This window comes from Neopelma chrysocephalum, unplaced genomic scaffold (assembly GCF_003984885.1).
Source record: "Neopelma chrysocephalum unplaced genomic scaffold, ASM398488v2 Primary Assembly neopelma1_119, whole genome shotgun sequence".
In the NCBI taxonomy this organism is placed as follows: domain Eukaryota; kingdom Metazoa; phylum Chordata; class Aves; order Passeriformes; family Pipridae; genus Neopelma; species Neopelma chrysocephalum.
This window is the reverse complement of record NW_020897781.1, coordinates 8,277,056-8,289,635: the sequence shown is the minus strand read 5'-3', so window position 1 is coordinate 8,289,635 and position 12,580 is coordinate 8,277,056. Positions and strand designations below refer to the sequence as shown.

The window sequence follows — 12,580 nt, the reverse complement described above, 5'->3', positions numbered from 1 at the left end:
AGAGCAGGGCTGGAGCCCTGCTTGGCACCTGGGACAGCCAGGGAACACTGGCCAGGAAATGCAGGAAGCAGCACTGCCTGGTGTAACACGTGTCCTGCTGCTGCCCTGCTCCCACAGGTGCACAGGGCAAAGCTCCTGCTGATGGAGGAGCTTCAGGACCAAAGGCAGGCCCAGTAAACCAGCCTGCAGTGGCAAACAAACTGCACTGTGCCACTCATCAGCAGGGTTCACCTGCACGAGGGTACGAACAGGGCTTTGGTTTCACGTGTGTACAGGGTGAGGTTTTAAGCCAAATTACTACAAGAAAGTGTTGCTTATATTTATGAGCATAATGAACAAGGTCCCCTGTGACCATAGGCACTAGAGAGGCCAGTACCTCACAGTCCTGTTTCCATGTCCCTTATCTCTTGCCAGTGCAAATTTCATGCAGGAACCTCCTCACACAAGGGTCTCGCATTACTTAGTCCTCCCACAAGAACCCAAATTCCTTTCCACTGGAACACAAAGGAATATTCCTGCCTCCTTTTCACAAGCCCTATCAATTTTAGAGTAGTAGAAGACAGCAGATATGAATTGGTTAACTGAACAGGCAAAATGGACAAGGACTGTGCATTCCCTCCCTTTCCTCTCAAAGACGCTGAAATGGCCTCTCTGTCCTCTACTCACCATTTCACAAATCTTGCCAGAAGTTAGTATCTCTGACAACACTGCACTGTTGTCAAATTTTACTGAAATTAGCTGGTGAGATGAAAAATTGCTGGAAGATGACAGCTATAAGAATGGGCAAACAGATTGACAGATAAACTGTCAACACGAGCTCTTTCCCTTAGGGAACCAGCTTAATAATAAGCATCAATATGACAAGAGGGTATTTGATATTCATATCCCTGAACCTGGCCTTTCATTGCATATTATCTTCCCTACCAAGAAAATGAGGAAGACAGAAGAAATACCTTAACATTCTCCTCTGTGATGTACTTCTCAGCTTTGTCCACAGCATTCTGACGGATCCGGTGAAGAAATGCCTGCAGAGATAAAAAAAGATGATGTTTAAATGGCTTGATACAGTTTGATTTCACTAGTTTAGATCCTCTAGGTTCCCATCAACACAGTGTGGCTGATTACCTACCTTTAAGACCCAAAGAATGTAAACATTTACCAGCTCCCCATCACAGATGGGAGAGCTGCAGACAGGCACCACCAAAGACATTTCCTACAATGCTGTTGGGCTTTGCCTGGCAATAAACGTCCTCCCTTTGTTGAAACTTTTAGACTTAATTATCTTTTACTACCAGCAGACTGCAGCAGGGTCCATTTGCTCTGTCTTTGAAGGTTCCCCTGTCTCTGGGATGCAGCTGTGCCCACGCACAGCGAGACGTGTGTCAGCAAAGGACTGCGAAGAACAACAAAGGGACATTCACTCTGCTGGAACTGAGGCACATCAGAGCCTTCAGCTGGGGCTACAGATGATTTCAACAACCTCAGTACGTGGAGCAGGGAAATGGAAATCACCAGACAGTGCCTGAGATACGTTATCCTGTTCACTCTATTTCATTTGGTTAAACACAGACAAAACAACACTGGAACTTTTCACTTAGGTCAGGCTTCCCCTTCCCTCAGCTCTGCAGCCAAGTCAATAAAAAGCTCCAGGCCAGATACAAATGGACAGTGATCTGAATATCAGCCTGTAAAGCAAAACTCTGGCTATTGGAAGTTAGGACCTACTTGCATTTGCACTGAACATACCCACAGCATATTTGAGTCAGTGAGAAGGGTTTAGCAAAGAACACTGCAAGGGATTTCTACCTCAAGGCTCCACTGGTTTAGCAACCATTGGCTAAAGGGCACTTCTGAACTGAGAGCAAAGAACTTTGTTTTCCACAGGCATCAGCAGAGATGCAAATACCTGCAGGTGAGACTGAAGGGAAGCTGGAGAGGACAAAATCTCCTGCAATAAACTGCATGACCTGTGCACAGAAGGGCAGAGAGTTTTCCTCTCTGTTCTTGTCAGTGGTTTCTAACTTGCCTCCCACACAAAGCAGGGAGCCCTGGGGAGTGCTGTGAACAAGGATGAAAGGAACTTTTCTTACCCACCTGACACAGCAAGGGGAAGCGGGTCATGTCTTTGTATTTATGGCACAAAGCAGCTTTGTTACAGCTTGATAATAAAAGGCTTTTAAAAGTTGAACTGTTCCTGAGCAATGTCCATGTCAGCTGGTGCATACTCAGCTTTTGCTTTTTGCCTTTGGCTTGCTGGGATTGGCAGCAGCCTACAACCTGATAAGAAGTGATGTCACTGGACCAAACCTGGAGCTTGTGGAATGCCTCTGCCTGTGGTGTTTTGCTTGGAAGACAGTGAACGTGTCCTTCTGCCTGACTTCAGCACTAACAGGGGCACATCTCTGTTCCTGCTTAGCCATGGCTCTCTGTCAGTCATAAGCCATTCACACTTTATAGGACAGGCACCAATAAAAGATTAATTAATGAGGCACAGAGACCCTACATTTGGGTTTGGCCCTGGATTTTCAACATGCTTTTGAATAAATTTCAAGGACTATAACCACATTGCTCCTCTTGTATTGCTAAACAGGAAGGAGATCTTGTCTAGATTCCAGCTAGATATGGAGAGCTTGGAGGAGCTGTGTGGACTAAGAAGTCTGAAGAACAGATTCCTGCATTAAAGGGACAGGACACAGGTGCCACAGGCAGAAGAGGCTTTTTACAAGAAGCAGCCAGTCCACCTTGCCAACAATGGGGCCAGGAACCCAGGCAGGGAACTGGCTGAGGTGAAGTGTTTGCTGGTGACTAATGACAGGAGGGTTGGTAGGAATAGCTGCTGCCCTCCCACTTCAGTGTGGGGGGAGACAGCAGAGCATTAATAATCAGGCATCTGAGTTATACAAGGTAGCACATCACACTAAAGTCACTCATTCTCAAAACATAAGCCAGGCAGAGGTTTTTCCTTGCTTTAATCACATCTCTGTTTGGAGACAACAAATCGAATTGGAATGATCAATTAATCTACACAATTAGCAGCTCCACTGGTGACTAACAGCTACCTGTACATCAGTCCCAGTATGGTGGGTCTAATAATAGACAGCTGTATACAGAAGTGCAAATCACATTAGCTGCTACAGGCCAGTCAATAAAAAAAAGTGGAGACTGTGTTAATCTAAAAAACAGTTTTCCTGTGACGCTTGTCTGAAAAGATCACTCAATGTGAGCAGGAGAAAGAGAGAAAAGGAGAGAGAAAAAATTTAAAAAAAAAAGATGAGAGAAAGACATAGAAAAGCAGAGACAGAGGAGAAAGGATGGAAGACATAAGAGGGAAACAGGCAGTGAACTTTGTAGATAGTCCATCAAATCTCCTACAGCCTCTGATTTGCCTTGATGTACATGAACAGCAGGAATTCTCTCCAGAAAGAATAAAACATGACAGCTACAGGAGATTTTGGTCCCAGAAATTCAGTAGTCTACTTTCCAAAGTGCAATTCCCCTCAAATTATCAAAACTCAGCAGATGCAGAACTATTTGTTTCCTAATTTTCAACACCTTCTCAGGTGCAAGAAGAACACAGTTGCAATTCAAATAAAAAGCATGATAAACACAAGCTATTAAACAGCAGGCTCAAGGAGCTAATGCTGCATGCCCTGTTCACATGGCAACACCACTTTCTTTCCAAACAATTTCCTGCTTGGAAAAAGCAGCCCCTTTCCCAGAGATGGTATTCTGACATTCAGGTCAGTGTTTCCCAAACTTCTCAAGTGATTTTTTTTATGCTACTTGTTTTATTAGGGTCTAAGCTCATCTGTACCAGCACCATCTCTCGAATCACCTGGTGACACAGACTCCAAGACCCATTACACAAGTAGCATGCAACTCTTTTTGGGAAGGGAGTGCTATGATCTTTTATCAGACCCATTGATTTAGCTGGAAAATCAGAGTTATTTGGACCAGGACATGACAAAAGTGATGCCAAAGGAGAGAAGGTGGTCGTGGTGAATATTAGAAAACCTGCTGTACCTGTATCTTATTTATATTCCAAAACATTGTTATTAAAGAGGACATACTGTTATTAAAGAGGAATCAGCTGAAGGGGTAAAGGCTCTTCTGGCCACCTAAAAAGTTCCTGAGGCAAATGCTCTTTCTGGCTGCTCCAACCTACATTTAGGATTTCAAGGGATCTAGTCCTTGACATTTTCACGAGGAACTGTCAGTCCATCAGTACAACCCTTTTCAACTGCAACACTTCATAGCTCCGTAAAAATGAACTCCTGAGCCTCCAGGGATATGTGGAAGCACAGGGGTCAGCTTTCTTGGGGGATCTTGAAAAACACCCCTAGGACTTGGGGACTCTGCAAGTCATTTCTAGGACACTGCAGGATGATCACGATCACCCCTGCACCGCAGTCAAGAGCAGAGCTCTCTACTGGGGCGAGCTGGGGGCTTCCTCCCCTTCCAAACTAGCAGGGATCACTGAAACAACCACCAACTGCAGGTCACCAAGACACTGCTGGAGTGCTGAAACAGGCAACAAAAGTAGGTTCTGCTTCCTTCTGTCTGCCTGCTGGACACTGCTCAGGACTACAAGGCTAAAGATTTCACAAAAACAAGGGCTAGGAAAACCAAGGCAGAAAACCCCTTGTCCGCCCTGCCATTCCCAGTGCTCTGCTGTGCTCACACTGGGCCAGGTCCCTGAGCAGCCCGAGCTGTTTGCTTGCACAGCACAGAAGAGAAGGACTGGCAGAGCCTGTGAGTCCATAACAAAACCAGGTCATGGCACAGTGTAGGGAAAAACCAGGAAACCAGGCTGAGAAATTTTCATTCTCCTGGTAAAGGTTGTAAAAGTCCCATCTTCCATGTTAACGTGCTCAGCGTTAGGAAAACAGTCCACTGAGGATTTGTTTTTGCTTAAAATTCTGCTGCTGCATCAACAAAACATTTATTTGTGCACTGTGACTTGCTGCCCTAAAGGTCTGTTACTTCCAAACTCAGCAGGTCACAGCTGATGCTCCTCATGTCATGCATAAACACAGTTTATAGTTTGTCTCACAGTACAAATGCCTTGCAGGATTCAAGCAAATCTATGACAAATCAGAATGAGCAGAGTGAAATGCTTCCTTTCAGCACCACATCATGTTGACTAAGTTTCTTCCAATAAATACTAACAGAAATTACAAATCTAGAGAGAAATTTAGGTATAAAAGTTCATTTCAGTAAATAAGTACTTTTCAATGGCCCTTTTTGCATGAAGGTGTTTTGTTCTTCCATTCATGATCCTCACAGTCCACTGTTGCAATGAAACCTCATTGATCTGAGTGTCTTTGCAGCACCTCTGAACCACGAAAGCACAGAGCATAACTTAAGGAAAGAATCTGCTAATTGCAAGTTTGTTCTCACACAAAACAGACTGAAGATACTGGGTTTTCTCTCAAATGCTTTTCAAATGGGCCTTGTTGAACTCAACTTGGAGCCCTGACCTCATTAGGGAAAATTAGTTGTTTCCCATCTTCTATTTAGCATAAGTAACACATGCAAAAGGCGAGGCAGTGAGTTTGCCCATGACCCTTCTCAAAATTCATGTCTATGGCAGATACTTCCTCAAAGGCTCAGAAATAGCAGATTTCTTACTAAACAGCAAGGCAGGCAAAGTGTGCCTGCCCCTGAGGGAAACGAAAGGGAGAACAGAAACAGGCAGTGATGAGGCAACCAGCCCCGTGTCCAGGGGGACCAACAAGTGACAGCACAATCCTGGAAAACCCATTTTCTGAACAGGTGAGTGGAATGCCATTGCTCTTAGGAGACAATGAGGCAATTCTGTTCAGTGGCTGGGGACTGATTTGGAACAAGGATCATGGGATCTAGATGAGCCTAGTATTTTTAGTGTTAAATAAATAAACTGCTTTACACTTGTGCAATCAATTGTATAAAGCTTCTTGCAAGATATCTTGTTTCCAAGAAAATGTGCTCAGAGTGAAAAATTAAGAGGTGACGTGGACAATGAATTCCAACACTTGACCATCACGAGCACCTTCACCTTGCAACTACAGCACAGGGGCCAAGCATCTGTCCCTGACGAGACAGAGTGAAAACATATGAACAAGAAGTTGCAAATGTAATTGTAATTTCTCTTTTCTTTATCACTTGAATTAGTGTTGCCACTAAATGTGGCTGTTTAAGATAATATCTGCCTCTACACCAAAAAACCCCATTGTCTTTAGCAAAGCAGCTTGAAGGTCCTGGGGGAACATGGCTCTACTGAAATATTCTGATTATTTAAAATGAATGTTTGCCAAAGTTCATGTTTTAAGAGCAGGTGCATCCTTGCTCATGTTACTCAATTGTTAGCTTTGAAGCTTGTCATCCTCATACTCTTTTTCTTCCTATCAGATATGCAGTTTATAAGCTAAAGCTCTACAGAAATGACAGGAAGCAAATACCCTGCCTCCCATCCCACATGTGAACTGCAGTCCTCACCTGCACTGAAGTCTGAGAGACAATGCAATAAATAATCTCCAAATAGCATAACAATGACTGCACAGGGCTATTTATACAAAATAAATCCCAGCACAACCGGTTCCCCCCCCCCTTCATAAAAACTAAGTCTGCATCTCTACAGAAAACTAAGTCTTCAGCATTTCAGCTGTAACTCCCTGACTGCAGGGCTTTCACAGCTCTGGGGATGGAGACACCTTGGCTGGGGGTGAACCTGCTTCAGTTCTGCTGCCCCTGTGTGCTCTGCAGTGCTGGGCACTGTCAGCCAACCTCTACTGGGACAGCTGGACCCTAGAGACACAGGAAGAAATTCTTGACTAAATACAGATGCCTGGGTTTCCAACACCTCTTACTGTCCTGGGCAAAAGCCAGCACAGAATGCAGAATACTGGGCCAGGTTCAGGTTTGTTTAGTTGTGAAATTTAAAGTTAGAATACTGGAAATCGGAAGCAACTCCTTTGACATCACTGGCATTACACATGTCAAATGGAGCAAGACTGAAGCAACTGTACTGCTGTTAAACAGTGTATTACTGGATCTCCTACTGGCAATCAAGTATTCCCTCATTGTTCAATTACTGGCTGCTATATTAATATTTCTATAAAAACTCATTTTAAATTACCAGTGTCTGAAGAAGGAAGAACTTAAGCATCAGATGAATGCATTATACTGAAATTCCTGCATAGAGGATTTCACCTATGAAGAATATTTTCTCTAAATTCTCTTAAAACAATAAAGAGCCACAGCTGTGAGAGAGAGCAACTCTGCAAAAGGTAGCTGAGATCTACAGGCAAATTAATTCATCAGCAAATAGCTGAACAGGGATTTGCCTGATAGGCAGAGGTGTTTAGTAAGAGGAAATAGCACCAGAAATATCTTTTATTGCCCTAATTTCAGGCTTCCTGTGTATCAAATTGGCTTTAAAGCCTCAAAGCTTATTGGTACATATTTATTTTTTTGATCTATCCCCTGATGAGGAACTAAACTATTAGCTAACCAAGATGATTAAAAAAAAAAAAAAGAAAGTCATGCATATCATGGAATATCAAACACATTCTCTGCAAACAGCTCAGGCAGTCTGAGTGGTAGAAGCTGCATCACTGCTACTGCCAAGCAGAAGCTCAAACAGACTCTACTGTACAGTTTTTAAAATGACTCTTCTTCTAGAGAGGTTACAGACCTTCCATAATCCTGAGCTACAGACATGAAGTGAGGTGAACCACTTATACCAATCATCTGTGCTCCACAATACTCACTGCACTACTGAAAACAACCACGAGGATCCTTCTCTTCAGAACTGTGACTCCCATATCCCTGAGGACAATGTCTTTCTTCCTCATATGCTCCAACTCCACCCCCACCTCCCCACTTCCTTCTTTTAAGAAGATTTTTTTTTTCATTCGAGTGTTGTCATTTAGAATAACAACCATTTCACACACAACAAAAACAGGGGTGCTACAGCAGCACCATCTCTTCCCACAGCAGACTGCACGACCATTTGCAAAAAAAGCAGATTTCATCTCAGGTGAAACTCAGAAAAGAAATGCAGCTTCAGTTGCAAAATCCAGATGTATCAGAGGAGAGATCCTTTGACCTGAAGCATACTTTCAATGGTATTTTTTATAATCGTACAGATACATAAGCAATAAATACATGTATACATATTACAAAACCTCTACTGATACTGGTGATTTAATAAACATTAACTAAATATGGATCATGGCTATTTGAAACTGCTTCCCCACTTCTTAGTCTGACATATGGTGAATGCTAATGCATACTAAACGAAATATAGAGAAGCATTTAGAAACTCAGCTATTTAAAATTATGTAAGTGTATGTATGAATAAAACACTTGAATAAATAAACTGGATTATTTCTTTAAATACTAGATAAGAGAAACAGCCACTGCTAACGTAAGCTACGTGCCTGAGATACTTCCAAAAACCCAACTGATTTGTCCTTAGCCAATCCTGAATTTTAAGGGTCATGCAGTTACGACCACACTTGGCTGATTTATCTTACACTTATCTTGCCACTGAGTGTTACACTGTCTGTAACATCAGGGTTAGCAAGAAGCAGTCACAAAATACTGGCATTGCACAGCACTGGAATTTTCAGTGGTGCTTGAGGGAGTCAGACATTCCAACAGCTTTTTACTCACTTTGACTCTCTTGGCCCAGCACAAAACGGTTTCTGTCAACAAATCCCTGTGGCTCAGCTGAGGATTCATCCATCTACTCCCAGCCCTGAAAGCCTTCCCTGCGTTAATGACCCAGGCTCCCACTACAACAGAGCTCCAGGCAGGCAACTCCTTTCCATCAGAGCCAGCCTGGGGGACCAGTTTAGCTCAGACCACCCTCCTTGGCTGTAGGACTTCCACAGCATCTGCCAATACAAATCCCAGGGCAGTAAGTGTTACTGAATGCTGTCTACAAGTGACCCAGGACTGTCCCTCAGTCACTCGTGGCTGCTTATGGACATGGGGGCTGCGAGCTGACACAGGCAAAATTCACCTCCACAGATGTTCTCAGCACGGTGGTGGCCTGGGACCATCACAAGTGAACTGATCCAGCAGCACTTCCCAGAAAAAGTCACTTACAAAGAAAGCTCCAGAGAGATCCTGGATCATATCTGTATTTCCAGTGTACTGCTGTTTACACTGGAATTCTGCAAGAACAAAGGTCAAACCAAATTCATTCATGCGTTGACTGATGGAGGAAGGTGTAACCAAAGGGAAGTGAGAGTAAAGTATGTTGCAGTGTTTCTCCCTCCAAAGAGAGATCCCTTTCTTAAGGAGGGGTTGTTCTCATTTGAATTACAAAAAACCTTTTGTGAAGTGAAAGACAGGCTGGTGCTGCAGAGGGGCCATTGTCTCTTCTCTACCACTGCCCTGACCTCTGCCAGCCCCTCCTCCCCTCAGCCACTAATATTTGCATCCTCAGGCAGGTCAGAAGATCCCAATTCATTTCAGGGCCCCAAAAGCTAGATTTTTCACCTTTGCTTTCTTTAAAATCCTTTAGGGCTCATTGCTATTAATTTCTTCGTATGTCCCATACCCTGCCTCTCTTGACTCCTCTTCATCCTCTCCCTCCTGTACAACACTATCTCTGCATCACTTTGAACATTCTCATTATTGTAGGCTTAGAAAAAAACCCTCCTCTTCTTTGCTTAAGCAGCCCTTCTGTGAGCATCTACCCCTGTAAGATTCCAGCCCATTCTAATATCAACAGAAAATGTATTTGTTTGGATTTTCAAAGGAGCTTAAGACAGTTATGTGCCTAATTCTCACAAGCCTTTGGAATATTCTCCCTTTTACTGGCCTCTTCATGTCTTCCTCCCTGTACTACAATCATGAGATGATTTTAATCATCTTACTGCACTGTGGCACTCTTCAAAATGCTTTCAGAACACAGTTTGTTTGAATAGTGTGGTTTACTTCATTCCTCTGTTATGTAGCGGAATAAATCCTGACCAGTCTGTGTCTGCTTAGCCTTTACGGTACTTTAACCAAAGTTTGCTTCAAGAGCAAGGGCCAGTAAAAAACATAAAAATACTTCAGGATTTGACCCATATTTCTTATTCACTGTGTTCATAAGGGAGAGATGCCTGCAGACTGCAATGGGTTCTAGATTAGTGACGGCTCTAACTATTAAGATCCTATCAGCACCAGGGAATGTTTAATCCAGTTTCAAGCTCTTCACAGCTACTCCTTTTTCAAGAGGGATGTAGAAACATCAAGTAGTCTCCAAAAAAAGTAAAATCAAGATGATTAATGTAATTGTAGCAAGAATTAGAATTTCTTCAATTAATATGTCAAGATTACAAAGCTAAAAAACTTTGATATAAAAAAGATTCTGTTCCTTTTCTACTCTCTTTCCAGTCATTGTGTTTAATACATTAAACACTAAACAGACAAGACAGAGAAAAACATCAAATCTAGTACCAGTAAAGTCCACAGAATATTTTTCATTAGTTGCAATGCAGTCTAGGACTTCACCAGTGCTATTCACTCAGCAGGAAGGAATAAGGATCACAGAGAATAGAGAAAAGCTTAAAAGATGTTGAATCTTGTCTTGCATACCCAGTTTCTGAATATGTGCAATGAGCTGAACATTTCAGAGCCCCAAAGCTAATAATTTTACTTTAAGTGAATGGTCAGGCAAACAGAACTGCCCAAATGTGCAGGGGTGTAAATCCACAGAACTTCACTGATGGGAGCAGACCCACCTGACAACCTGGCTCTAAGCTGTAAACTGAGTTTACATGATGATATGGAATAATACCAACTTTTAAGCTTAGCCTGAATCTCTGAGCCAGCTGAAGCAGCTCAGTTCAGCTGACTGCCATCAGGTTCACTGACACCTGCCCTAAATTACATGTGAATCCACACTGGGCCCAAGTACCACGGTCTCAGGTGACCCATAAACTTGATCTACACTGCAAACACGTAACAAAATCCCAGGATCTTATTTCTCTAGGAACACTTTATCTGTGCCCTTCTGATACGTACTTAAGAGTCTCATGAGCCAGTTCAGCATCAGACTTCGGACCTAAATACTGAAATTGCTTCCCCAGGTATCTTCTCCAGGGGATGCCTGCCTGGCCTCAACTCCCATGGATACAAGAGACTAACAAGCTGAGCCAACAGCATTCCATGTGCCAGCATACACCTGCTGGGTGTCTATCAGGTTAGGGACCAAATCAAATGCACATATAAAGTATTATTTGTGTTTGATTCTTAAGTTTAAAAGGACCCAGGAGCGCAAAATGACTCAACAGATTTGTACCTTGTTAACTGATAAAAATCAGGGCTACAAAAGAACCAATTAAAATGTCAAAACCAGAGAGTTTATCTCAGAGGAGGCCTCAGAACTATTTGCATCAGATCTCCTTATGCACTCACAGGATTCCTATTAATTAGTGTTCATAACTGAGGTAATATGGGGAGCACTGAAATCCATAGGTGCCTTATCCAGAAAACTAGCTTTGGAATTGGCAGGAACTACTAAAAATGTCAGTGAATCTCTCAATTTTAAGCATATTGGCCACCAGATTTTAAGCAGCAAGTAGTAATAACTGCACATGTATGCAGGTATACGAGATACATGTGCAGTGATGGATCAAGGGACTTGAATTCCCAAGTTATTTCTAGTTTAGAAGACTCTCCTGGAACCTGCCTGTGCAGCAGCCACAGCCAGCTCCCCTCAGGCCCCTCACACACAGCAGCATCTGCATGGCTGGGGCTGCACAGTGATTGCTACACAACCTCCTTCATCACCAGCAACTGGGGCAGCACACAAGCCTCGGCATTCCTGCCCTTTGGAGCCTGAAACTTCCTGCTGGGAGAAATGTGCTTGAGTGCCTGTGGTCTGACAGTGGGGAAGGCAGCTCTCCATCCAGGCACTGCCAACTCCACACACGTCCCGTCTTGGAGTTCTCACCAAGGGTGAATCCCAGCAGGGGAAGAGGGAACTCTGATTTCCCCAAGCCTTTTCTTTTAAAGGCAGGATGGGCTGATATTTATGGAATCGGGTCTCTCCCCATCCCGTGTGGTTCGTGCAGCCTGAGCTGCTCTTGCAAAGCAAGCAGCACATCAGGCTCTCCTGGCTATGAATTCTCACACCTCATAAAACCAGCAGTGAGGGCAGGTCTATTTGCGAGCTAAAGGATTAACCTTGTTCAGGTAAATGGAAAGGAAATGAAACTCAAGAAGGACAGACTGAATTTTCATCTTCCCCACACAGAGGTCACAAGGCAATGTGACACATCCCAGCCCCCCCACCAAAATCAAAGTTTAGTCCCCGAATTATTGTCTTTATACAAACTGCAGGATAGGTCATGCTATATGTCTTCTCAGAAACGAAAGTAGCTGTTTACAGAGATATCCATTTCCATATTTTGACTACATAGTAAATATTTGTCTTTACTGCAATTTCCTAACTCACAAAAGAATAATGCTGTAAACAAGAATGAAAGGTCCTTGGTCTCTGATCAGACCACCAAGTTCTCTATAAGTACAGGGAATAAGTTTGCAAAAAGTTTGCTGCGTTTTTAACCCAGCACTTAATGTATCTTTTCTATCC

The 12,580-nt window shown here is 43.2% G+C and overlaps 1 protein-coding gene across 2 annotated transcripts in view; it reads right to left on the bottom strand.

The window, feature by feature from the left end:
* Positions 1-12,580, bottom strand: part of PREX1 (phosphatidylinositol-3,4,5-trisphosphate dependent Rac exchange factor 1) — a 142,549-nt gene that overhangs the window by 84,314 nt on the left and 45,655 nt on the right. For both annotated transcript variants that reach the window (XM_027697302.1, XM_027697303.1), the window contains exon 2: positions 954-1,025. In XM_027697302.1, the coding sequence (XP_027553103.1) occupies positions 954-1,025 (72 nt within the window). The remainder of the gene's footprint in view (positions 1-953; positions 1,026-12,580) is intronic.